The 27366-nt window shown below is 42.6% G+C and overlaps 1 protein-coding gene across 12 annotated transcripts in view; it reads right to left on the bottom strand.

The window, feature by feature from the left end:
- LOC146358477 (sodium channel protein type 2 subunit alpha-like) overlaps positions 1-27366 on the bottom strand; it is an 83871-nt gene that overhangs the window by 28844 nt on the left and 27661 nt on the right. For all 12 annotated transcript variants that reach the window (XM_084811993.1, XM_084811965.1, XM_084811924.1 and 9 more), the window contains 6 exons: positions 26480-26718; positions 24774-24947; positions 22511-22867; positions 19812-20264; positions 2068-2185; positions 408-562 (listed from right to left, as the gene is read on the bottom strand). In XM_084811993.1, the coding sequence (XP_084668119.1) occupies positions 408-562; positions 2068-2185; positions 19812-20264; positions 22511-22867; positions 24774-24947; positions 26480-26718 (1496 nt within the window). The remainder of the gene's footprint in view (positions 1-407; positions 563-2067; positions 2186-19811; positions 20265-22510; positions 22868-24773; positions 24948-26479; positions 26719-27366) is intronic.

Here is a 27366-nt window from a genome sequence, read left to right on the forward strand (position 1 = left end):
CTCTCTTACTCTATTTGCAAAGCGAGCCCATAGGAAAAGTTCTCAGCAAATACAATACAGCATAAAACAATCAAAACTATTAAAACTAAAAACACAATCAAAACATATAAATCTAAACAGAGACTCAGGCTAAAAATGTTAAGTTATTTAAAAAGCCTGGATGAATTAGAAAAAGCATTCACCTGATGCCGACAAGACCACAGAGACAGCACTAGGTGAGCCTCCCTGGAGAGGCTGTTCCGTAACGGGGGGGGGGGGGGGCTCTCTCTAGTGGTCATCCACCTGTCCTCATTTGTATACACTCTGACAGCTCCCCCTTCCAATTGGACAACATGCTGTTATAGCACCAACCGTCTGCCTGTGAAGCGGTGTGGGTTTTCAGCGGGTATGAAATGTATTCCACTTACCAAAGCACCACTGCTGAGAAGGATCATGAAGACAATGAAGGTTTCAAACCAGCTGTGTTCCACTATCCTGTAGCAGGTTTTACGAAGATTCCACCAACATTTGGCCTTCCCAGATTCTACGCTTACTTGACAGCATTTGAATTTCCGTACACAACCTAGAAATCATAATATTTGTTGCTTTTTAGGTTTTAAGAATGCTAAAGAATTTAATTATCTAACATAAAATAAAACATCTTTGGACAAGCTCCAGGCTATGAGTTGGATCCAGAGCTGCTAGTTTGCAAATTGAGGAGTCGTTCTGTGACTGGAAGGGCCCTTTATCCAGCAGGGGGGGCATAGCTCAGTGGTAGAGCACTTGCTTTGCATGCCGAGGGTCCCTGGTTCAATCCCTGGCATCTCCAGGTAGGGCTAGCAAACAATCCTGCCTGGAAACTCTGGAGAGCAGCTGCCAGTCAGTGTTGACCATACTGGCCTAGATGGACCCATGGTCTGACTCAGTATAACGCAGCTTCCTATGTTCCTAACAGAAGGGGAGGAGATGATTTTCAGAACTTCCCACTTCTCTTTGCAGCCTCGCATGAAGAGTGCCCCAGCCCTCTTGGGTAGATTTTCAGTGGGCACAAGCAACTGCAGAGGGAGGTGGGAATTGGCAAAAATTGCTTCCTCTCAAAGGCAACAATAGTCTGGAGTGTGTGGACTGGGAAGTCCTTCCTCAAACAAGAGGCCAAGAAACTGATTCCTGACTCCTAAAGGAGCAGCATCCCATCAACAAACCGACAGTCTGCCATCAAAAATGTTTCACCACAATTGCTCATTTGAAGAAACGCTGTAAAAAAAAAAAAAATCCACTCTGGATATATGGATCAGATAGTTCCTTCCTGATAATAATGGTTCAACCAGGCTGTTGCTGTCTTGCAGACATTCTGAAAGACTGGAAAAAGTATATGAAAAACGAAGTTTAATTTTAAAAAAATCCTAGTGGCCACAAAGTACCTTGCCAATGTGGCTTTATTCTTTGTACAGACTTTGGGCATTTCTTCACTAGACATTTCAATAGATTTATACTAGTTAACTGTTATGGCTTCCCTCAAAGAAACCTGGGAATTGTAGTTCGCTGAAGATGTTAAGAACTTTCTGTTTGAGATCTCCAGAATCCTTCACACTACAGTTTCCAGGACTCGGAATCATTATTAAATCAGTTGAAGTCTGTGCTACAGATATGTCCAAAGGAAAGGAATAAGTGGGATGTAAAGCTGAATCAATAAGCAACTCCAATAACAAGACTGCCACAAGGTCAAACATATTCGACCACAAATATGCCCCACATTTGTTTGCTAACTTGACTCACAACCGCATCCCCCAAAGCCAACACGTTCCAGATGCGTAGATGTGTTAATCTGTCACAGAACCAAACTGCTCTATAGCACTGAAAAGATTAGCAAAGCCCACTTTGGGCCAGAGCCCATTTTGTCAGAACAATGAAGTATTGTCCTTCGTTGGCAGAATACGCAGACAGAGGTGAGAACAGAAGACGAGAGGGGAGGGGGTTGTTATTACAAAAGGAGGGCGGAAGGCCCAGCTATTCCCAAAGGTGTGCCTGGATCAAATACATTTTTGTTATACATGTAACCACCACTGTTAAGTTGGTTTCCCTTGATACCTTCAGTAAAACAAGCCTTTGGTTGTGATCCGTCTTCCACTGAAGCGTCGGCTTCTTCTTCTCCCAGGGAAGCAATATTAACTGTGCTACCTTCAGTGCAGCTGGAAAGACTTAATTTCTGTAAATAAAACCCCACAACACATTTTTGAATCTCTCTTTCTCTTTCTGCGCGCACGCACGCACACGCACGCGCACGCACACACACGAATTGAAGCTAATGGTGACTGAGCATACAACTGTGACATGTATAGCATGTGCACATCTCTGAAAACAGATTTCCAGAAAAGCAAGCGTCCAGGAACATTTACACACAACCATGTGTGTCCCTAAGTTGTACAACCCAGGGCTTTGCACTGTTACTTACCAAATGAAATTTCAAATGATTTTTGGGTACAGATGGTAAGAAACAGACTTTAAACACTGTCCGGTGTCAATTTGAACAAGGATATTTAAAGGTCACCAGTAAAGGCATACCTGCCCTGTTCCTCTGCTGCACTTTCTGCTATTCACTGATTTTAAAGAACAAACCTGTCCTAGTCAATGGTTCTGACGTACTTAACAACTGACTGGCAACATTGCTGTACAGCTAAAACTAGAATGTTCTTCATAGTACTAAGTTCAAACTCATAGAACAGACTAGACCACAAAAAAGGCAGATTCCACAGTCCACTGAAATCAACAGCAAAACTCCAATTATTCTTGAAGGATGTGGACTACACCAATGATTATCCCCCTCCCCCACCGCCTACACATACATTGTGTTTTATCCAGTGTGGCTCTGTGCAAGCAGGAAGCATTTCTACTTGCTCAAGGCAAGGTACTCAACTTTTGCTGATCCCACTACCTACGACATCCCCCTGCATCCCCCGAAAATTGGCTCCTGAGGGTTGGGGAGTCCATGAGAAAATCATGGCACAGAAAGGTGCAGTAGATGGTGAGGGGGATTGGAAAAAACTGGTTGCCCCACTTGCCATACGCACACAGAAGTGCTTTCCTGCAGCGCAAAGCCACCACTGGATACAACCCGTTGTGTTTACATATTGTATGTCAGTTCACCGTTTTTCATCATACGAAAATACTGAAGAAAGATCCAGTGAAGATCAGGGAAAATATTTAATACTGAACTAATGCCACAGACCATAAATCATACTACTTCATCTCCACCCCCGATCATAGCAAACACAACTTAAAGCCAGTTCCTGAAAATTCAAGCATGACAGAAGCAGATTAATATCATTCCCATAGCCTTTAGTTTGCATTCTCTCTTGCCAGTGCATAAATGTGTTGATTTCTGCACATTTTAAAACTATTTGTTACTCTGGTGCACATACCGATCCTTGTCAATATTCAAAGAGTTACTAATTCTAATTCTAGAGAAAACTTGAAGATGAGATTGTAACTGTATTGATTCGGCATCTGTCAATCTTGGCAACCAAGACCACATGTGCAACATAATTTAAGGCACTGTCCTGGACAGGATCGAAATAAATGGGATGAACCATATGAACAATAGACAGGTATGAGTACCAAAATAAATCAAAGTAGTTTGGATGATGCCATTCTGCAATCTGTTACAATGTTATTACCATATATAGTATATAACATCAGAAATGAGTGCGCTAATACACAGCCAGATGAATGTCAGGAATGATGAAAGTACAGGTTGAAAAAAAAAATAAGACGATTCCAATTGCTATTATTGTATTCCATCTTGCTATATTCAGAGATTATTTCCACATATTTCTTGCATTTAAAAGGGATTATTCTAATACATACATACATACATACTTTTAATTTATACTTTTAACATGTTTTAGTCATGTTTGTAACATAAAGTCTTTCCACAAAAGTGGAAGCCCAATGAAACTCTGGATATTTACCTATAAAATGTTGTTAATTGTGTATCTAGGTAGCCTTAGCCACCCATGCAAATAATTCCCTTGGGAAAAGATGTCCCCCTCCTGAAACACACACTCAAGACTTATAACCTTCCCACTTCTCTTCCCTTCTAGGGCAGTCACATTATGGGGGGAAAAGTGGAAAACGACTGGCCTAATCTCCCTCCTCCCTGACTACAGCCCAAAACAGACAGTACTTCAAAGACCCAAACGGGCCATATCTGGATTGAAGGGTGGGGCATGCCTGCAATTTCCACTGCGAAAAAGTGTTCCATAAAGCAAATTGATTAAGAGACCCACTGACCTGTTCGCACATCACAACAACCCACAGTGGGTTGTCAGCCTTGTTTGCTTCTGAGTGGCTTGTGATGTCTGAACCTGGTGTAGTTTCCTTAGCATGGTTTGTTAAACATGCACAAGCCACCCTGAGAACTCATGGCTTGTTGCCCATTGTCTGGGGTGGCTTGTTTTCAGAGTGGCTCGTCGTGATGTGTGAACCCAGCATGAAGGCTTGTGTGTGTCTTGAGCCAAAAGACTGCAGAGTCGCTTAGCAAGAGCAGCAGAAAACCTGACAGCTCCACTTCCTGCCTTGCCATCTCGCTAGCCATATGTCAGGCTGGCAACACCCATGTACCCAATTCTCCCATTCTCTGTGTGAATGGGTGAACTGCACAAACTGAGCAGTGATCGACCGCGAAATACGCACAAGTTTCCCCAACTTTGTGCAAATTTCCCAACTTACAGACTTTTTTTTTTTTTTAGCTTTCTGGAATTGTACACAAATTTAGTCAGGGGGAAAAAAAACAGAGATCCAAATTACGCATTTCTTCCCCATGAGCTAAAGTGTGAAAATGTGGATTTGGGAAGGATTTCCACATCTTAACCTTTTTTTTTCACTTTTGGGGAGACTTGCATCAATTCACATTAACTAATGTGACTTAGTTAATGCACACATGTGCAAAGCTTCCCAAAAGTGGGGTAAAAAAAAGGTTAAAAAGTGCAAATTCCCCCCAAATCTGCATTTTCATGCTTTAGCCTAGGGAAATGCATATTTTTTCCTGAATAAATTTGCATACAATTCGGGAAAGTTCTTTTAAAAAAGACATCTGACAATCCACAAAACAGATGGAACAAATTTAATAAATTAAATTTATTTAATAAATAAATCATTATTTATTAAATTATAAATCTTTACTCTTCAAATTTACTCTTACAAAAAGTTGTGTCACAAAGGACACTAGGATATATGCCAGGAGTGGGCAGGAGGACGAAGGATGAAACAAACTATGGCAAACCAAGGAGTGCCTGATGGTCTTGATGGCAGCAGCATGGGTTACTGATGGATTAAACAAGCCATTGTGATTTCTTTTCAGGATGGCTTATCATGTGTGAACCCACCTATCGTCCTTTATGATGGAAGTTGGAGAGAGACAGAACTAGCCCACATATGCAGATCCAAGGACATAGCTCTGGTATCTGACACAAACCTGTGGAATAGATGGGTGAGAGAGGAGAAAACCATTGTTCTGCAGAAGGGATGAGTCTCCACTCCCTCTTTCGCTTCCCCTTCAGGTGGCAGAGATAGGTAGCCAAGGGGATTATTGATCCTTGGTGCCTCTCCTCTCCATAAGGCAACTCCAAATGCCCTTATACCTCTCACAGAAGGAGGGTGCCCAAGATGTCTTGCATCCAGGAAAGGCAGTAGCAACATCTGGAATCAGATTAGACAGGGGTGGAAAACATGTGGCCCTCCAGACGTTGCTGGACTGCAACTCCCATGAGCCCTGGACAGCATAGCCAATGGTGAGGGATGATGGGAGTTCCAATCCAATAAAGTCTGGAGGGCCACACATTCCCCACCCCTGGTCTAGGCAATCCCACCTCCAGACGTGGGGGAGGCAGTTGGCATCATCTCATCCTTCTCCTGGGTAGCAGGGGCGTCAGACTATCACCCAGGACAAACAACTGACTAGACTACCCAGGACAAAACAACCCAGGACAAACAACTGACTAGACTAGGTAAGTGTTCTTGTAAGTAGAACCATAGCAAGTTGTTAGCCTTCTACCACAATGCTGTGCCAGGCTGTGGACACCGGAGGTACTAGGTGCTTCAGATCTCTTGTCAGCACTTAACCTGACCACTGGAGTCTCCAGCTGGTGAGGACAAGTGATGGCAGCAGCAGTGTTTTATTACAGCAGACACCTCTTCCCATCTTTGATGGAGGAGGGATGCTGTGAGAAATCACCTGTTACTGGGAGAAAGAAGCTCAGAGTCCTTCTTGGAGCACTATTCTTTGCACAAAGCAAGGGTATCTAGGATGCCTTCTCCCAACTGCTGGGCCAGACTCTGTCACCAATGCTTTCCCCTGAAGTATTCATTATAACAAGTTACTTTAGTTAAGGAGCCAGAAGTGCTTTTGAAGGCAGGAATTGTGGCGTGGAACTGCAATAAAAAAGAGAGCAACGCAGGCAGTGCCCATATCACAACTCCCTCTTCCCTGACAGCAACATGTCATGGACAGGTCTTATACTCTGGTATTACTATGATAAAAAACAGTGATGATTATATTCCTAGAGATTCTGGATTGGAAGACAGTACTGAATTGCCCCTAATGGATTATATTGGGTTTTTTTTTTTTTTTGCTTTCATCATTCTAGTATGGATAACATTTTTGTTACAAAATGCTATAGTAATGACAGAGTAAATTTATTCTGAAAAGGATTATAAAACAAAAGATAATCAAAAGCATTCTTAAAGCAAATATATGATGTATAATTTAAGGTTATATTTTTCTCTGTTATATAATTAAAAAACCAACAGCCAAATATGTCTCTGCTACATAAATTCTGAAAATCCAGATGGCAACGCTAGCTGTAATACTTTATTAAGATCAACTAACCATTACAAAAGAATTATCTAGCTTTCAAGTTTCCCTGAACTCTTCCTTAGGTTAGATTAAACAAAAACAGGGGTGGGTGTGGGGAGACAGGAATTGCTGGTAAAGGGCATGGTGGAAGCCCAATCTGCAATATGGCACAACCTTATGATAGCGACTCAGGGAACTCTTTGCAGATTAACGGACCAATCCTATGGTCCACCAAGCCCCTTCCAGCTTTCCATTGGTGGTTCCTCTCCTGAGACTGCTTTTGTGTCGTAGACACAACTACGAGCTTGGAAGGAGAAAAGCTAAGGGGGGATTCTCCCCATCTGACCCCTGCACCCCTCTTCCAAGGTCACTGTTGTGACCTCAAAGAGGATTGGGAAGAAAGGGGGTATGACAGTGGGTGGAGAGTGGAGGGAAGAGACATGGACCCACTATATCCCCAAGCCTCTCCATTGCCAACAGAAAGGGCATGACAGTGGTGGAGAGTGGAGGGAAGAGACATGGACCCACTATATCCCCAAGCCTCTCCATTGCCCAAGAGAGGGGGCATGATGGTGGGTAGAGTGTGGAAGGAAGAGACATGGACCCACTATATCCCCAAGCCCAAGAGAGGCCTATCTAGCTGAAAATGAATTTTAAGGGGCAATAGGAGGTGAAAACAATGGAACCAATTACCTGGGGAGGTGGTGGGCTCTCCCACACTGGAGGCCTTCAAGACGAGGCTGGACAGCCATTTGTCAGGGATGCTCTGACTTGGATTCCTGCATTGAGCAGGGGGTTGGGCTCGATGGCCTTGTAGGCCCCTTCCAACCCCACTATTCTATGATTCTATGTTGTTCCAACTGCCCTGCCTGGCTCTTGGCGGCAGGGCTTTGGATGGGCAGTGGACTCTGATTTCAGAGCCATCCATCTTAACAGTATCAATTCAGTGGGAGGGTACTCTAGGTGAGTTAGTCTGTGCTCAGTCCAAAATATTTGGGATTGCACCAAAGCACAGTGGGACAAATAGGCAATGGCTGCTCATCCTTTGAAAATGTTCTAAAATTTGAAATAACAACACTGGTTGAAAAGAAGAGACAAGGTACTTACAAATTAATACATGCACCCCAAAGCATAGAAATGGTAAGTCGAGGCTCCCAGGCTTAAGGCCTGTGCCGTGGAAGTAGCAAACATGTTCTACAGTCTTGCATATTGTGCTTGCTTAGACTCTGAGACTTCAGCAAAGGAGATCGTTACCTTGTCGTGGTGCTGGAGCTTGAGAACCTCAATGACGTCGTGAGCTAAACCATGAAGGGACACCCAAGACGGGAAGGTCATGGCAGAGAGGTCAGACTAAATACGATCCCTGGGGAAGGAAACGGCAACCCATCCCAGTATTCTTGCCATGAAAACTAAATGGATCAGTGCAACCAGAGATATGTCGGTATACCATCAGAAGATGGGACTCCCAGGTCAGAAGATGGTCAAAATGCTACTGGGGAGGAACAGAGGATAAGTTCAACTAGCCCCAGATGTGATGACGCAGCTAGCTCAAAGCCGAAAGGACGGCTAGCAGCCGATGGTGCTGGTGGTGAATGACGAATCTGATGTTCTAAAGATCAACACACCATAGGAACCTGGAATGTAAGATCTATGAGCCAGGGCAAATTGGATGTGGTTATTGGGGAGATGTCAAGATTAAATATAGACATTTTGGGTGTCAGTGAACTGAAATGGACTGGAATGGGCCACTTCACATCAAATGACCACCAGATCTACTACTGTGGACAAGATGACCACAGAAGAAATGGAGTAGCCTTCATAATTAATAATAAAGTGGCTAAGGCAGTGCTTGGATACAATCCAAAAAATGATAGAATGATCTCAATTCGAATTCAGGATAAGCCATTTAACATCACAGTGATCCAAATATACGCCCCAACCACAGATGCTGAAGAAGCAGAAGTAGATCAGTTCTATGAGGATCTGCAGCACCTACTGGACAGTACGCCAAAAAAATATGTTATTTTCATTACAGGAGACTGGAATGCTAAGGTGGGTAGTCAAACGACACCTGGAATTACAGGCAAGCATGGTCTGGGAAAACAAAATGAAGCGGGACATAGGCTGATAGAATTTTGTCAAGACAACTCACTATGCATAGCAAACACTCTCTTCCAACAACCTAAGAGACGACTTATAAAAGGACTTCACCAGACGGTCGACACCGAAATCAGATTGTCTACATCCTTTGTAGCCAAAGGTGGCGGACATCTATGCAGTCGGTAAAAACAAGACCTGGAGCTGATTGTAGTTCAGATCACGAACTTCTTATAGCACAATTTAGAATCAGACTAAAGAGAATAGGGAAGACCCACATATCAGTTAGATATGAGCTCACTAATATTCCTCATGAATATGCAGTGGAGGTGAAGAATAGATTTAAGAGACTACATTTAGTAGACAGGGTCCCGGAAGAACTATGGACAGAAGTTTGCAACATTGTTCAGGAGGCGGCAACAAAAAACGTCCCAAAGAAAAAGAAAACCAAGAAAGCAAGATGGCTGTCTAATGAGACGCTGGAAGCAGCCCAAGAAAGAAGGAAAGCAAAAGTCAACAGTGATAGGGGGAGATATGCCCAATTAAATGCAAAATTCCAGAGGTTAGCCAGAAGAGATCAGGAATTATTTTTAAACAAGCAATGCGCAGAAGCGGAAGAAGATAATAGAATAGGAAGGACAAGAGACTTCTTCCAGAAAATTAGAAACATCGGAGGTAAAATTCCAGGCAAAAATGGGTATGATCAAAAACAAAGATGGCAAGGACCTAACAGAAGCAGAAGAGATCAAGAAAAGGTGGCAAGAATATACGGAAGATCTGTATAGGAAGGATAATAATATCAGGGATAGATTTGACAGTGTGGTCAGTGAGCTAGAGCCAGACATTGAATGGGCCTTAAGAAGCATTGCTAATAACAAGGCAGCACGAGATGACGGTATCCCAGCTGAACTGTTTAAAATCTTGCAAGATGATGCTGTCAAGGCGATGCATGCCATATGCAAGCAAATCTGGAAAACACAAGAATGGCCAACAGATTGGAAAAAATCAACTTATATCCCCATACCAAAAAAGGGAAGCATCAAGGAGTGTTCAAACTACTGAACAGTGGCACTTATTTCACATGCCAGTAAGGTAATGCTCAAGATCTTGCAAGGTAGACTCCAGCAATTCATGGAACAAGAATTGCCAGATGTACAAGCTAGGTTTAGAAAAGGCAGAGGAACTAGAGACCAAATTGCCAATATCCACTGGATAATGGAGAAAGCCAGGGAGTTTCAGAAAAACATCTATTCTGTTTTAGTGACTATTCTAAAGCCTTTGACTGTGTGGATCATAACAAATTGTGGCAAGTTCTTGGTGGTATGGGGATACCAAGTCATCTTGTCTGCCTCCTGAGGAATCTGTATAACGACCAAGTAGCAACGGTAAGAACAGACCACAGAACAACGGACTGTTTTAAGATTGGGAAAGGAGTATGGCAGGGTTGTATACTCTCACCCTACCTATTCAACTTGTACGCAGAACACATCATGCAATGTGCTGGGCTTGATGAAGCCAAGGCTGGAGTTAAAATCGCTGGAAGAAACATGAACAATCTCCGATATGCAGATGATACCACTTTGATGGCTGAAAGCGAGGAGGAGCTGAGGAACCTCATGACGAAGGTGAAAGAAGAAAGTGCAAAAGCTGGGTTGCAGTTAAACCTCAAAAAACCAAGATTATGGCAACCAGCTTGATTGATAGCTGGCAAATAGAGGGAGAAAATGTGGAGGCAGTGACAGACTTTGTCTTTCTAGGTGCAAAGATTACTGCAGATGCTGACTGCAGCCAGGAAATTAGAAGACGTTTACTTCTTGGGAGGAGAGCAATGACAAATCTTGATAAAATAGTGAAGAGCAGAGACATCACGCTGACAACAAAGGTCCACATAGTTCAAGCAATGGTATTCCCCGTAGTAACCTATGGCTGCGAGAGCTGGACCATAAGGAAGGACTGCAAGGAGGTCAAATCAGTCAATCCTAAAGGAAATCAACCCTGACTGCTCATTGGAAGGACAGATACTGAAGCTGAAATATTTTGGCCACCTAATGCGAAGAGAAAACTCTCTGGAAAAGACCCTGATACTGGGAAAGACTGAAGGCAAAAGGAGAAGGGGACAGCAGAGGATGAGATGGCTAGATAGTATCACTGATGCAATGAATATGGACTTGAGCATGCTCCGGGAGAGAGCACAGGACAGGAAGGCCTGGCGTGCTATGGTCCATGGGGTCACGAAGAGTCAGACACGACTGAACGACTGAACAACAACAACAACGACGGCACTGTGATAATAGTGCTTTGCCGTCATTACACACAGCCAGTGGAACAGATTAACATCCCTTGTCTTTATCGCCAATCTTTTTGAGAGTGGGATAAAGGGGGAAAAGCGCAGGAGATGTCCTGGAGGTTGATGATGCCATGTTTAGGACCGGCAAATGTCTGTGAGTGGCCAATCATGAGTGTGTAATAAATCGCTTGTGTAGAAAAGCTTGTTATCATCTCCCTTCCCAGTGGAATGCTGCCACTCCACCAATGACTGGCAAGTTTGCAGGGAGCTAAGCCACCTGCTTGTGGTTGGGAATAGTGGTGTTGGTGAAGGACCCTGTATCTTCAAGCTGTCTTCCCCTGCTGGTTGAGTTAAAGGAGGCAAAAAAAAAAGGGCAATGGGGATTCATGCTGGAGACGAGAGGGAAGGAACTCAGGGTGTAGTGAGAAGTGTGTGAACTCTTCTCCATCTCTTCTCCAAGTTAAGAGATCACCCCTGCAACAGCCTAAAGAGTCACATGGTCACTCTTGACTGCATTCCAATTAAATATGGAAAATACCTGAAAACTTACATCTTTATTTATTTATTGTTTGGTTAAAACTCTAATTATAATCCAGGAAGTGATCACGACATGCACCTCCAGGGAGGGCTTTCCCACTCTCAGTTACAGAACAGCCTGTCGTCATGGTTCTTCATCTTCCACAGGAGACAATGGGACATAATAGCTGCATGTGGAGATCGTAGGCTATCAGGTTTTAAATTAGACACAACAGTGAGCAGTTTGGGGGGCAAAATTTCCCATTTAACTTATACTGTCAAAATGTAGATCTAAGATTCAGCGGCCCTTCTCTGTGAGGCCCAGCCAAACGAAGTGAGGCAGGTGGCTACTAGGAGGAGAGCCTTTTCTGCTGTGGCACCCCAGCTGTGGAATGAGCTCCCTAGTGAGGTTTGCCTGGCACCTGCATTGTATTCTTTCCGGTGCCAGGTGAAGACCTTTTTATTTTCCCAGGCATTTTAGCATTTTAGCTTTCTAGACTTTTAGCTTTGCTGTTTTAAATCTGTATTTTAAATTACTGCACTGCTGCTAGGTTTTATCTGGTTTTATTCTGGTTGTATTGTTGACTGTGATTTTAATGTTTTATATATTTTATATTGTTTAATTGTGTGCTCCTTGGTTTTAATTTTTGTGAACTGCCCAGAGAGCTTCGGCTATTGGCTGGTATAGAAATGAAATGAATAAATGAATAAATAAATACATTTATTCATCCTTTTATACTGATAAAAAAAAAATGAAGCCAACACAGTGATGCAGCTAGGGCTAGATCTTGGGGCCAAATTCCAAGGCTTTGCAGCCCAGGGCTCCCCCAAATGACTACCCGGAAAGTGGCAGGTGAGGAGGGCAGCAGAAGCAAACTCCATTTTATTCTGGTAGACATGATAGTGCTATGAGTAAAATGAGTTTAAAATTATTTATTTATTTATTTATTTATTTCAATTCTATACCGCCCAATAGCCGAAGCTCTCTGGGCAGTTCACAAAATGCAAAATGCAAAACCGCACATGCTCAGAGTCTTTCTTAGACTCCATAGGGTTGTATAGGAATTTAAAAGTGCCCCTTGCTGAAAACTGGCTGGGATGGGGGGGAAATCCAACCCCCCGCCATGGACTCTTGGGGCAACAGGGTCCATGGCAGGGGTTAGGTTCCCCACCCAGCCAATTTTTGGTAAGGGGTGCTTTTAATTTAAACAAAAATTGTGCATATTCCCCAGAGAATGGGGGGAGTGCAATTTTTTCCCCCAGTCCCGTTTTTGTCCAAAAACAGGGCCGGGAAAATAGAAAAAAATGGCTCTGATCACGATCAAGTTTGCGACTGGAGACAGGAAGGGAGACATGGTGGCAGACAGGACAGGTCTGCCTCCAAGTCTCCTGGGATTCCAGTTGGAGTACTGAGGGGGAGGGAAGGGGGACAAGGGGGCAAACAAGCCATGTACTGTGGGTTGTTTGCTCAGTCATCTGGCGGGTGTGCTAATCAAACATGTGGGTTGTTCGCAAAACAACCCACAGTGAATGGCTTGACACCCATCATAGGCTAGTGTGTTGTGTGAACGTGCCCACTGTCTTTTGGGAGAAGTGTCTCCCTTAAGTATGTACCAAAAAATAGTAGACAGTCTTAAACCCTTCTTACTTACATCTTGTATTCTACATCAGAATTCTGGACCATCTTCCTCACAGTTTGACAAAAACTGCTACATAGCTAGAGAACTCTTGCTAAACATTCTAGACAACATTTTAAACTGAAAATGGAAGCAGCCATCCAACAGATTGTTCTTCAAATGCCTCATGTATAAAAAAGAAAAGGAAAAAAAGAGAAAGATTATAACAAAATGCAGTGGGAGGCTTTGGGCTTAGCAGCTACAGAAAATAATGACCGCAAGTTTCGGGATACTATTGCCCATGGTCAAGCTGAAGTGAGAGGGATTACTGAGCCCCAGATTCTAATTGATGAATGGACCAATTATTTTACTAAATTACATAGCATTTCATTAGTTTCTTCCCATTATGCTGATTACAGAGTTCTTCCTAAGTGGGAGCCTGTAACTCCATGGAAAATGAAATCCTTGATTTATTTGATTAATTTATTGCATTTATATCCCACCGTTTTTTCTCTTGCAAGGAACCCAAGGAGGCTTACATTATCCTTCTCCTCTCCATTTCATCCTCACAACAACAACCCTGTGAGGTTGGTTGGGCTGAGAGTCTGTGACTGGCCCAAAGTCACCCAGTGAGCTTCCATGGCCGAGTGCAGACTAGAACCCCCATCTCCCAGCTCCCAGTCCAACTTATTAGGCTTGATTAAACCTAATAAGGTCACAGATGAGGATTCCCTGCCCCCAGAATTGTTTAAAACGTACTCTTAACTGGTGGACTCCTGTCCTTGCTAAATTATTTACTGAGATTAATCTGACTGTTTTAATTCCTCCAGGCTGGAAACTGTTGTTGGTGTATCCTATCTTTCAAAAGAGCAACCCCTCTCTTCCACAGAATTTAGACCAATTAGTCTGCTGGATATTCCCTCTAAAATATATGCCACCTTTTTACTCAAGAAGCTGCAGGAGTGTGTCTCCTGAGCCTGTATTTTATTTGAAGAGCAAGATGGGTTTAGGAATTCTTACCAGCACTGATCACTGCTTCACTCTGTCTCACCTTATTGGCAAAACTGTTAAGAACAATGCAAGGCTTTTTGCAGCATTTGTTGATCCATCATCAGCTTTTGACTCAGTACACAGAAACTGCCTGTGGGCCAAATTGCATGCCCTTGATATAGAGCCTAGGTTGCTGATGGTTCTTTGCATGGAATAGCAGTTTGCATGGAATAGTAGTTGGCTGGGTGGGGCAGGGGGAAGAGAAATTTTAGGTGTGGGCTTCACAACTGAAGTAATACTCGTGGCCATCTAAAAGGGCCGCTATAAGACGATTAAGTCCAGGGTTGAAAATTACTTAGCTTTACCACTGGGCAAACATGGTAATCATAAGTAACTATGGCTGTACCCCTGTTTCACACTTATTGGTGATTAAGTCCTATTGAACACACTGGGATGTACGTCCAAGTAAACATGCATAAGATTGCAATGTAAATTAATTCCATATTAAGGGCCCCAGATGTAACTTTATGATTAGGCACAACAAGAGACTGAAAGACCTGGGCATGTTTAGCCTTGAGAAGACTGAGGTGAGATAGGATAGCACTCTTCAAGTACTTGAAAGGCTGTCACAGAGAGGAAGGCCAGGATTGCTTCTCGATCATCCCAGAGTGCAGGACACGGAATCATGGACTCAAGTTTCCGGCTGAACATCAGGAGAAACTTCCTGACTGTTAGAGCAATACGACAATGGAACCAATTACCTAGGGAATGCCACACTGGAGGCATTCAAGACGAGGCTGGACAGCCATCTGCTAGGGATGCTCTGGCTTGGATTCCTGAATTGAGCAGGGGGTTGGACTCGGCCTTGTAGGCCCCTTCTAACCCTACTATTCTATGATTCTATGATTACTCTCATCACAACATTCCCATGGGTTGCGTCCAATGGTCCTCTTCCTCCAGAGAAAGGAAACCATTAGATACAACTCAACGATTTGTTAAAATTACAACTAGCTCTTATTAAGCTTAAGCACACACTCTTGAAACTTTCTAATCCAAGATGAAGTGTATTTATAGACCATGCAGTTTATGTATCAAAATGCTATGTAAAGATCATCCAACACAGAGAATGCTGTGGAATGCCCTGATCATGCTGGAATGTGAGTCACATGGCTCGAATTACAGATCTGCTCATGTGTGTTTCCACTGGTACTGCAATGGATGAAGGTGGCATATTACTGTAGCTGGTTAGCATGCATGCCAGTCAATCTTTACTCAGCAGTGACCATGTACATATGATTGGCTGAGGTAACCTGTTCAAATTAGCTGACACACGTTGATCTGCCTGGTTAAAAAGCACCAGAGTGGCACTCTTGGCTGATCCAACTTGATTTTAGTCCTGTGAGAAGTAAGAAAGGTAGGAAATGATGAAGGCTCAATACTTCTAGGATTCTAGTTCTGGAAATAACATGAACACGGCTGCAAAAGTATTTTCTAACAGGTTAAGTTTGAAAAATAGGGTAATCATAATAATTGAGTGAAGACTTACATAAATATACAGTAGGAACGTGGTGATCATTAGTAAAAATAAGAAATTACAAGTGGCTGGGTCAGTTAAAAAGAATATTTTGCATATCAATAGCATGCTTCTCTATTGGTTTTCAAAGGCAGACAAATATCAGCAATAACTTTCTGTCTTTCTGAGCTGTTTCTGTTTTATCGGCAAGAAGCAATCTAGCAGAGCATCGGTTGATCCAGTATCCAGTAGCTTCTGCACATAAAAAAGAATCAGATAGCATGTGATGGGGATGAGTGAGCCTTCAGTTATACCACTTCCTTCTAGGGATATATGAGAAATTTGTTTCAGTTCATTTTTAACCAGAATCAACTGAGTTTGCACCCCCTGGAACTGAATGCGGACCCAAACGCGATCTGTGGTCAAAGTCCATCCATTTCCAAGCTTGCAATGTGATTTCCGGAACAGCAAAAAGAGGGTTAGAAAAATGCGTACTTTTGAAAAATGTGCACAAGCACACTTTAACCGGGAGAGAAATGTGTGCATTCCAAAAATGCAAACAATTGATGCGCACATTTGGGAAAAAATATGCACGATAAATGCACAAATCTTTGTGCACGCGATCTGTGGTCAAAGTCCATCCATTTCCAAGCTTGCAATGTGATTTCCGGAACAGCAAAAAGAGGGTTAGAAAAATGCGTACTTTTGAAAAATGTGCACAAGCACACTTTAACCGGGAGAGAAATGTGTGCATTCCAAAAATGCAAACAATTGATGCGCACATTTGGGAAAAAATATGCATGATAAATGCACAAATCTTTGTGCACAAAGAAAAAACAAAGCTTGCAATTTGACACCGACACAATTTGGAACGAGCTTTGATGTGGGATTCAGAGAACTTCAACAAGCTCAGGTTTTGCTGATTTGCACATCCTTTTCCTCCCATGTGGTTGCAAGAAGGAGATTGGAAGCGGCCACTTCTGTTTTAGATTAACCTGTTTAGTGTTATGTGCAAAACAGTGGTTTATCTTAACTATGGCTGGTGAAAACAACCCAGTTTTGTAAACTATGGTTTGAAGTTTGTTTTTTTCCCCACAAACCATAGCTAAGACTAACCTCAGTTTGTTTGGGTTTGGACATCATAACAAGCTGTCATTAGTCAAAAATGGAAGCAAAGGTTTCTGGATTCTTCCTCTCAGCCATATTGGAAGGGGAGGGATAGCACAAGAGATCAAGCCTTGCTGAGGCTCATCTTCATAATGCTAAACCATGGTTTAGCATTACATGAGAATGCAGACAATACTATGCTAGATGGACAAATAATTTGACCTGGTATAAAGTAGCTTCCTATGTATATCTCCTAGAACTGCATTTTATAATTAAGTTCCTTCTTTATAGCAATTACAGTTTCAGAAAAAAAGGAAATGTAAACATTTGCTATGGTCAGAAAGATCGGTTGATTGAATGTTGATTGAGGGCGCAGCCGTATTGGGTTGACACTTGCTAGATGGAAGCTTCCAATTTTGGAGGCTTCCTAGTATCCTATGCCCTGCCAAGCTGATGCTGGAGGTGGTTTTCTCCTCTCCGTCCTCCTTTTTAACTTTTTTCCCCCTGTGGAAGTGTCTTTGAGCCCATCTAGAGGAATCACGCTGGCAGGGGACGGGGCTGGAGAGGCCATAGGATTTTTTTCATATCTGGCCTCTCCCCTCTCCTCCCTGCCTATGGGAGCACCCCTTTTCTAACCTCTACAAGGTCCAAGGCTGCTTTTGTTACCTCTGAAAGCAGGTGCCATGGTTCTTTCCATGGTGGCTGCAAGCGGGCAGGGGGAGGGACTGGATCATGTATGGCTTCTATGGCTTGGGAAGGAGAATCCAAGAAATCCTATGGTCCCTGGGATGCTCTCCAGGGACCATTGGATCATTCTGTTTGTTAACTGTGGAATAAAAAACATGAAAAAAACCCCCTGTTCGTTTCAGATTCTAGTAGAACAGGCATTATTTCTGTCTTCTGTAATCTTGGCTGGGTTCTCCATGAGCTTGAGTCACCGTTCTTTTTTTATCCACTATATTTCCTATCCTCTATCCCAGAATCATTAGTATGCAATCATCACGCGGACCCTGTGTAGGAGGTAGTACACCAGGGGTGAGCAACCTGCGGCCCTCAACCAAATTTCAAAAACCCTCCGCAAGCAATTAGCTCAGACTTCTGGCAAGAGTGATGTGTCGCTCACTCAGCAGCCTTCTGGGTGGGGAGGAAGAAGGAAAGAGAAAGACAGAGAAAGGGTTGCCCCACCTATTTTTGGCTCTGGCCTTGCTCACAGCAGCGTGTGGCCCCAACAGATTACTCCTGAGGGAATTAGCCCTTGACAGAGGAAAGGTTCCTCGCCTCTATGGTACAGCCCTGGAGGACTGGATATGACCTGAAGGTTTTGCATTGCCTGCTCCTGGGTGATATAAATAGACACATCTACCTTATTTAGTTCTGCACAGGGACAAACTAGGGTGAACAACAGCAGCCTATCCATTTGTGCCATTATACAACCTTGGAGTTCTTGAAGGATGAGGCAGGCTTCCTTATGGAGGCATGAACACTTGTGAACTCTGTCTTGGTATACATTTACTCCACTATCACTGCCTGCACACTGGGAGTCAAAAGTGAGCCATGTATGTAACTATTTCTGTAACCTCCGCCAGTTCCTACTCCATGTATTTAACAATACAATAGCTACTTTTATGTTCATGTAGTAATTAAGGCAATATATTAACCATTTCAGTATTTTTTTAAATTCATACTTCCAGGATTTTTTGAGTTGAAGGAAAAAAATTGATGCGTAAAGTATCTGCAGTCTATGAGGCCTCAGAGAAATTAATTTTAAGAGGTCATTACAGACCCGCGATATTATCCTTTTGGGGGATGTGGAGTCCTCCCTATGTTGTAAGACTGCAACTCCCATCAGCCCTCCCTATTGGCTATGCTGGCTAGAGCTGATGGGAGTTGCAGTCCAACAACGTCTGGAGGGCTGCATGTTCCCCACCCTTGCTGTATTACATAAACAATAATCCTTACTACAATGTTGACATTTTTACCTTGAGAGCTGGAATCTCCATAAAATACATCTAATTTAAAAAGACCCCCCTATGATATTTCATTGAAGTCTATTTTGAACTCAGTACCACATAAGCAAGGTTCTTAAAAGTATAGCAGCATTAAGCTTGCTTGAGCAATGCCAGAAGAAGTACTAACCTTTCCAAAAGGCCATTTCTAATTTAGCATCGCATGACAAGCCGTGCACTTACTAGTGTCTGAGACTCTGACAGAGACCGTTAGGTTGTTATTGTTGCTTGGTAGGCTCCTGCCTTCCCCTCTTCCTTAGATACTTTAAAGACTACCATGGACCAATATAGATTGCTTTTTGGCCCAGGATAAGTTCAACTGCTCTCTCAACTGGGTAATTTACTTTGGTTGGGTAGCTACAATTCAGGAGATTTGGACAGCATCTTTCTGACTTCAGAACACTGACTACAAAATGGCTTCGGAACTATTCATGGCAACTGGAATGCTGACATGTCTCCCTGATTTTTTTTTAGTGTGTGTTCTGCACTGCCCCACACATCCAATCCTGTCAAGAAATGCATATTCACAACCCTTATAGAGTTTGTTATCATTTAGACCCACTCTGTAAACTGCACCCAACAATGAGCAGAAACATGGGTGCAAGTTTGTGAATTCATGAAACAATATCATATGGTCCAGTGTTTATAGGATGAAAAGGTACATATGCTGGCACTTTCAATACTCATATCAGCTTGTAGAAGAAGTAGCCAAAGGAGCGAGAGATTAAGCTTATGTTTAAAAATATTAACGCATATACATTTAACATCACAGCTGAAGGCATACATAAATGAGTTAAGCACACAAAAACGTTATAGTAAAAATGAGTAAAATAATTTAATGTCTTACCTCTTTACTTTCTTCAAGCTCAGATATACTGCTAAGTTCCTCTGTATTTATATGTTCAAAGTCAGACTCTCCCACAGCTATTGGAACGGTCACAGTGAGATTTGGGTTGTTTATGAACGACATGTGATCGCTGCTGTCCACACAAATTGTAGTTGTTGTTCTGTCTTTGTGGTAATCAAGACCTTTGTTGATTTCTGCCACAGTATGGTTGGGAACACACACCCCTTTCTTGTCAGTTTGTTCATCAGTTGAATCGATTCCAGGGGAGCCCTTACACTTTTGCAAAAGGGTAATTTGAACAAATTCACGTGTTTTTCTTTTTACATAATCTAGTCCTCTCTGAATCCTTCCTATAGCAATCTGTAGATTGTTTGCTTCAGTTTCCTGTTCTGGAGCAGCAAGGCTGTCTGAACTAAAAGAGCTCAATAATAAGGCCAGAAAGAGGTTTAGTACCTAGGGGGAAAATATCTCAATTAGGCTCTTTTTCTTTAGTTAATTCCTAATTGCTACAATTTAGACTTTTTCCAATGTATTTTCATCTTAATTCATGAATTCATATTTCAATTTCTGAATATCTTCCTTAAAAAACAAAGCATCTTTTGATTATATGTTTCCAGCTTTTAAAAAACCCTCCGGTTTCTTTGAATCATTTCTGTGTTGTTGTCTATGGTTTTGATAATGTTAACAGAACCAGATGATCAATTCTATGCTTTTTTTAACCAAATGCTAGCAATCTGTATAATGAGGAGCCTGAAGAGAAGGACCTCTATTGTGCTGTTGTTTAATCCTCCTCCTCTTCGTCCTCCTCCTAATCATACACAACTACCAGTGGAACTTTTTTTTTTGTGGAGATGGCATGGGATAGTATTGTGGTTTGAGAAAATAATACTCTAAAAATTTGAAGAAAGAAAGAGGGGGCTATCATGCAAAGGGGATAGAGCATCACAAATAAGTTGGGAATATTAGCACACAATTGGAATAGAGGCCTGTTGGGAGCCAAACTATACATGATGTTAGTCATGTAGCTCTATCTTTACATCCAGGGTTTGGCTTTTTGGTTGTTGTTGTTGTTGTTGGTTTGGTTTGATTTTATAAATAGCCAGTGCGGGTCCCTGATCTAGACTGCCCCCCTCCCCCGTGCTTGCAAATTAAATTGCAACCCCCCCCCCCATTAAAATGAAGGTGACTTTTTTGCAATGGAAATTGCAGGTGCGGGGCCCAATCCAGATTCGGTCGATAATGGGGGGCAAAGGTTAAAGTTCACCTACTCCTCAAGCTACAGTCCAGATCCATATTCCCTGCCCCACCCCCCACCCCGGATTGGCTATGTGTTAAAAAAGGAACCACACCCCTGCACTTAAGGGTGGAGCTATGTGGCTAACGTCATGTGTAGTTTGGACTGAGTGTGTTTCCTTGTAACTAGAGGGAGACAGAGAAGTGTGGCATCCCTCTTGAAATCTCTTTCCATAGAAAGCAGAGAGAGAGCAAAACATTTAAAGTATGATGGGAATTATCTACAAACTCCCAAAGGAGGAGGAAGAAGTTATAGGGTTTTTTTTAAATTAGGAAGAAAGACTGTCTACACTACTCCAACCAATGATAACTGGGGACATGACAAATTTGGGAGCAGATTGGGGAGGGGGAATTGCAGCAGAAAAGCTGCAATTAAAGGCAGAGACCTCCAAAGGGCCCCTTTCTGAGATGCTTTTTATTCATTTTATTGATTGATTGATTACATTTCTACACTGCCCAATGGCCAAAGCTCTCTTTTCCGTAGAAGCAGGACTCATCGGGGTTTTTGTTACATATTGTAATGTTTAATTCCACCATGAAGAAAAGAAGCAATATCCTTGATCAAGAGATGACACTGCTTGGCAACAACAGGTTTTGTACCCGCTGCTGCACTCAAGGAACAACCTTATCTTCGCTAGATCTTTAATAATGACCACTCATTCACTGGCTCAACTGTGCAATGGCATTATAGGCAACTCACCTGTAGTGGATGTAGATTTCTCTGCCTGCATCATTGACCACCAGATATCAATGTAGGCAGAAGGGAAGAACCATGCACAAAAAATGTGCTTCTGGGCATGGAAACCTGGAACGCTGTTGCTGGATTGGGGCACATGCAGTCAAGCTGCAGCACAGCAGCTCTAGGCTGATTATTATGAAAGAGCCGTTGGTATAAGATCAAACTAGGAAATCTGATACTCTGGAGGATTTTTAAGAGGACAATTGACTAGCCTATGTGAAAAGCTAGTTTAGGTCTAGGGAAGGGATGGGGGACTTGTGGTCCTCCAGATGCTATCTGACTATAGCTCCCTCATCCTTCACCATTGGCTATGCTGGCTACGGCCAATGGGAGTTGCAGTCCAGCAACATCTGGGGCACCACAAGTTGCCCACCCCTGGTCTAGGGAATCTTGTCATTGCAGGCAGTTGGGTAAGATAATCCTTGAAATCCCCTACTGCTGTATGATTCTATGAAAGAAATCTAAAAAAAATCCTATACATGTTAGCTGCCTTGGGTGCTATTTTTATAGTAGAAAGTTGGGATAGAAACCTTCTTAACAAACTGACATACATATTGGGCTGCCCCCATTTACCATAATAACTATAGAATATTAGATAATGGATTGAAAACAAGCCCTTCACCGTTGTGCAAGACAACAGCTGAAAAGAAAATGGTTGAATACATACCACGAGGTTTCCAATCACCATGACCAGCATGAATACAATAAGGCACAAGCCTTGACCTGCAACCTCCATACAGTCCCACATGGTTTCTATCCATTCTCCACAAAGAACCCGGAACACGATCAAGAAAGAGTGGAAAAAGTCATTCATGTGCCAGCGTGGAAGGTCACAGTCACTTGAAATCTTGCACTTCCAAGTCTCATAGCTTTTACCAAACAGCTGCATACCAACCACGGCAAAAATGAAGACAATGATGGCCAGGACCAAGGTCAAGTTTCCTAAGGCCCCAACAGAATTCCCAATAATCTTTATGAGCATGTTTAGAGTTGGCCATGATTTTGCCAGCTTGAAGACTCGAAGCTGAAAATAATAATGAAGAATTTAGACATTTATGGAAGCTAATGAGCAGATGCAGACTATGACTGCAATCCAGAGAGCCACATGCAATCTAGGATCCCACTGTCATCTTTAAGGGACAAACAGCCATGAATTTAGCCTCATAGCTCTATTGGGGAAAGCTCTGGTTTCACTCTTACCACTCACTTACTGGGCTGTGCTCTGTAGCCACTCTAAGACGGTAAGGCGCGCTTTCTGAAGTAGCAGCTGCTAGGGGAGGTATAGGTTCATGTCACACCTGTCTGAGCTAGCTTGGCCTTTCTGTTGACAGAACTGGATGAGTCCAATAAGGATAGCTTAGAAGCCCTTCTCCCTTCTTTGGCAGCAGATGCAAATCGAGCTACAGAGTTCCCAGTGTCACTAGGAAGAACACATCCTGGCAGGACAATACCTTTATTATGTATACAATACCAAATACATTTCTTTGCAAGGTATAAAGTATTTGAAAGAAGACTAAACTTGGTAGCTGTACGTCCAAACATACATTTAATGGACACTTGCTCCTAGCTTAAGTTTAGTTAAATTAGGGATGTGTTTGAAATGCTGGGTGGAATCACCATTTCCCCATAGATTCTAGGCCCTTCCCCAGAAAAATGGGTAGGCTGAGCCAACTCCCTCACATCCCATTCCTCCTGATCCGGCCAGTGGGTTTTAACTAACCCCTCACTGAATGAAGACCTGCCTGCATGAGATGCAGAACATGCTGTGTGTTGCAGGAGGAAAGCTCTGCCATGCAGCCAGGGGCCAGTAAAAACATCTCCATTCACTGCATTACACCAGGGTCATAGGGATGCACAGTAGGGGACTATCTTTAAGCCCCTCCTACGCATTCATGAGCCCTTTCATCTAGCTAGCACAGTAACATTCTGCCCCCTAGCAATGAAATGAAATGCAGATGCCAGTAAGGGTTCTGCACTCCATTCCACAGTTTTGGGGGAACAGAATGAAGAACATAAGAACAGCCATGCTGGATCAGACCAAGGGTCCACCAGCGGTCCAGGGGAAATCCACAAGGAGGACATGAGTGCAACATCACCCTCCCAGATGTGTTCCCCAGCAACTGGTATACACAGACATACTGTCTCTGATACTGGAGTTAACACATAGCCATCAGGACTAGTAGCTATCAATAGCCCCTCCATGAATTTGTCCAGTCCCCTTTTAAAGCCATCCAAACTGGTGGCTATTATTACATCTTGTGGAAGTGAATTCCATAGTTTAACTATGGGCTATGTGAAGAAGTGCTTCCTTTTATCTGTCCTGAATCTCCCACCAATCAGTTTCATGGAGTGACCCCAGGTTCTAGTATTACGAGAGGGAGAAAAATGTCTTTCTGCCCACTTTCTTCACACCATGCATAATTTTGTACACCTCTATCATGTTTCCCCTCACTTGCCTTTCATTCTCCTCTTTACCAAACTTCTGCAGAGCAGAACTGGGAATTTCTGCTCATGCCTAATCAGAACACCACACTCTTTAATGGAAAATAGTGGAATTAGCCAGTTTTGTTCTGGAAAGAAATTGATGGACCTGGATTTTTCATCCAAGTGTCCGCTAAACTTCTATGGTTCATTCTGGTGGATTCTGGAAACCTTGGCGGAGACTATACTGGATCGCAGTGGGTTCTGTCAGCTCCAGAGTTATTGTATGTCTTGCTGTGAATGGGAAGTGACCTGCTATGTCTCTGAAGCTTTATAGCTGCAGAATTAACTAGACTCCAGCAAGTCTTGAATCCTTTCAGAAAAATTCTGCAGCAAATTAATCCTCCCACCCTCCGCCCAGAGAATGAGAGAGAGAGAGAGAGAGAGAGAGAGAGAGAGAGAGAGAAGCTAGCAATGAAATCAGTAATGTTGTTTAGCACCATATTTACCAATCTGAAGGATCTTAGGACAGACAATCCTTCCACATTGGAAAGACCCAGCTCCATCAAACTCAGGCTGACAATGATGCTGTCAAAAATATTCCAGCCTTCTTGGAAATAATAATAAGGATCCATGGCTATTATTTTGAGGACCATTTCTGCAGTGAAGATCCCAGTGAAGATCTAGGTGCAAAATACAATGAATGAATTACTGCACACAGCATCCCCTTCCTTTTTGAAAAAATGTATGTTTTGCTTTTTTGCCTATAAGTATATATATAAAAAAAACAGTAGCAAAGCAATGCTTGAACACAGCGCAAAAGTGAAACTGATGAAATGCCACTCTCCTTTAACACTGGAACTTTCCCATCATATGGAAGAACCTATACAAGTAGGCTTCCCCATAGGAATTTCCCTGAAGATGCCAAAGTCTTAGGATTGGGGCCAGCCTACACAGTGGGGCTGTTCACATGACACAAAACTGCAGTGTGTGTGGGGTGCGTGCAGCCACCATTTTGAATATGCAACCCCCACTTGTGGGTTGTTGTGCAGTGAGAACCCAATGAGTAAGGGTTGTTTTGGAGTTATGTGAAGGTTGTTTAACCCTTGCATAACCCACGCTTGTTGGGTTCGAATGACACGACAATCCCAGAGAATCTGAATCCATCAGATACTCCTTGCTGTACCTCTTACCATTTGAGATGGGTAAGCCAAGCAGATGTATCAAACAGAGGCTGCTGGACTGAAATCTGCAAAACCTACAAATTATAGCAAAAGGGTTCAACTGCTCATCTTGGCTTACAATCAGGCAATATCCCCCAATCTGCCAACTACCTCACCTCTTTAAATATTGCCAGATACAGGAGACCATTTACACTGGCTAGACTAGATGTCTTACCATCAGCAATGATTGAAGGGTGTTTTGGGGATCTTTCTTGACATCTGAGATTTGCCCCTCTGAAAACAGCCAAGTCGAAACAGTATGCTATGTTTTATTATACTGTGAGTTTTATAGAGATCTGAGAGTCCATTTTATTTTCCCAATCCTTTTACTCTATCCAGAAAATACTAACAAGTTTTATGTTTCTGATCTGCTGGCATATGTTAAACCTGGGGTTACGCTGGATGTAACCAAATTTCTAGTCTTGGCCATTAAAACTAGACTGCAGCTGCTAAAGCAGAGATAAGCGAAGGGAACACTATTTTACTGACGGATGAAGATGGAATTGACTTGTGTATGAGTTTTCGTGTACTCTTAGCTTTTAGCTGATCATGGATTTTATTTGTGTACAATCACTAGTTCGTAGTTTTAATTAGGTAATATCCTTTCTGGTTATAATGAATGTAATACCACATCAATGTACTGTTTTCATATATATTTGTATTTTATGTGTGTGTGTGTTATGGTCTGTAGACCTAAATAAACTGACTGATTGACTGACTGAACCCCTGAATGGGGGTTGCATATTCCACTTGGTGCCTGTGATAAGCTGCGGGCATGTCATCTGAACCCAGTCATTCTCTGCCTGTATGAAGGAAAATGCCTGAAGGGGGCTTGTGTCTCACAATGTTTTCAATTATTCCACCTCAAAAGTTTGTTAGCTCCTCCCAGCCCCTGTATACTTTCCTACTCCCAGATTGTTTCTGGGGGGTGTATGCAAAATCGGTTTTACATTTATCAATCAGAAAATTATTTACTGTAAAATGTGACTTACCAGGTTTCCATTTTTAAGAACTTCGCTAAAGGGCTTGTCTATTGGATAATGCTCCATGGCCATAAACAGTGTGTTCAGAACAATGCAGATGGTAATGCCAAGATCAACAAATGGATCCATCACAATTAAATGAACAACGTTCTTTATTTCTAACCAACTATCGCAGCAGTTCCAAATCAAGTAAGTATGGGCAAAGTTATACCAGCATGGTGGACATTTCTGCCTGGATTCTTCAAGTTCTAAAGAAAGCCAAATTGAAAATAGAAAACCAAATACTCATTTAATGCTTTATACTAATCAAGAAAAAGCTGCATAACTAAAATGTGACTTGAAATTTATAAATTAATTACATGCCTTAATGCATCTGGAGCTTTACATTATTGTAGCTCTATCTGATTGGCAATTTTATTTATTTATTTCATTTCTATACCGCCCAATAGCTGAAGCTTTCTGAGCAGATCACAAAAAATAACTGAGACTGGAGTACAAGGACACATGCAAGACGCTGTATCTCGGTATTTACGGAAAACTATTTATAGGAAATTGGTGCAATTTCTCTGCATGGTATCAAATTTCTAAGAGAGAGTTTGGCCAGAGAGGGAGAACAATGGATGTTTAGATGTTAATAGCAGTGTGACAGGAGAGGGGCAGAAGGGGTGAAGAAATATGAATCTAGTCCTTATCTGCTCGAAGATGCATTGAGTTCCTCCTTTGTGACCTCCCTTTTAGAGGAGGCCGTGTTGCCCTATGTGTCAAGGATGGAGAGAAGTTTTTGCTACCGGTTCAGAGTTTTACTTCTTCCCTAGGAGTGAATGGTTTCCACTCACTTACAGTATGTGGTGTACTCAGATGGCCAAACTGCCTGGTTGTCAGGGTGGAAACTGAGC

The sequence above is a fragment of the Heloderma suspectum genome, chromosome 1 (assembly GCF_057233095.1).
Source record: "Heloderma suspectum isolate Gila_16-S chromosome 1, 16-S_ref, whole genome shotgun sequence".
Taxonomy (NCBI): domain Eukaryota; kingdom Metazoa; phylum Chordata; class Lepidosauria; order Squamata; family Helodermatidae; genus Heloderma; species Heloderma suspectum.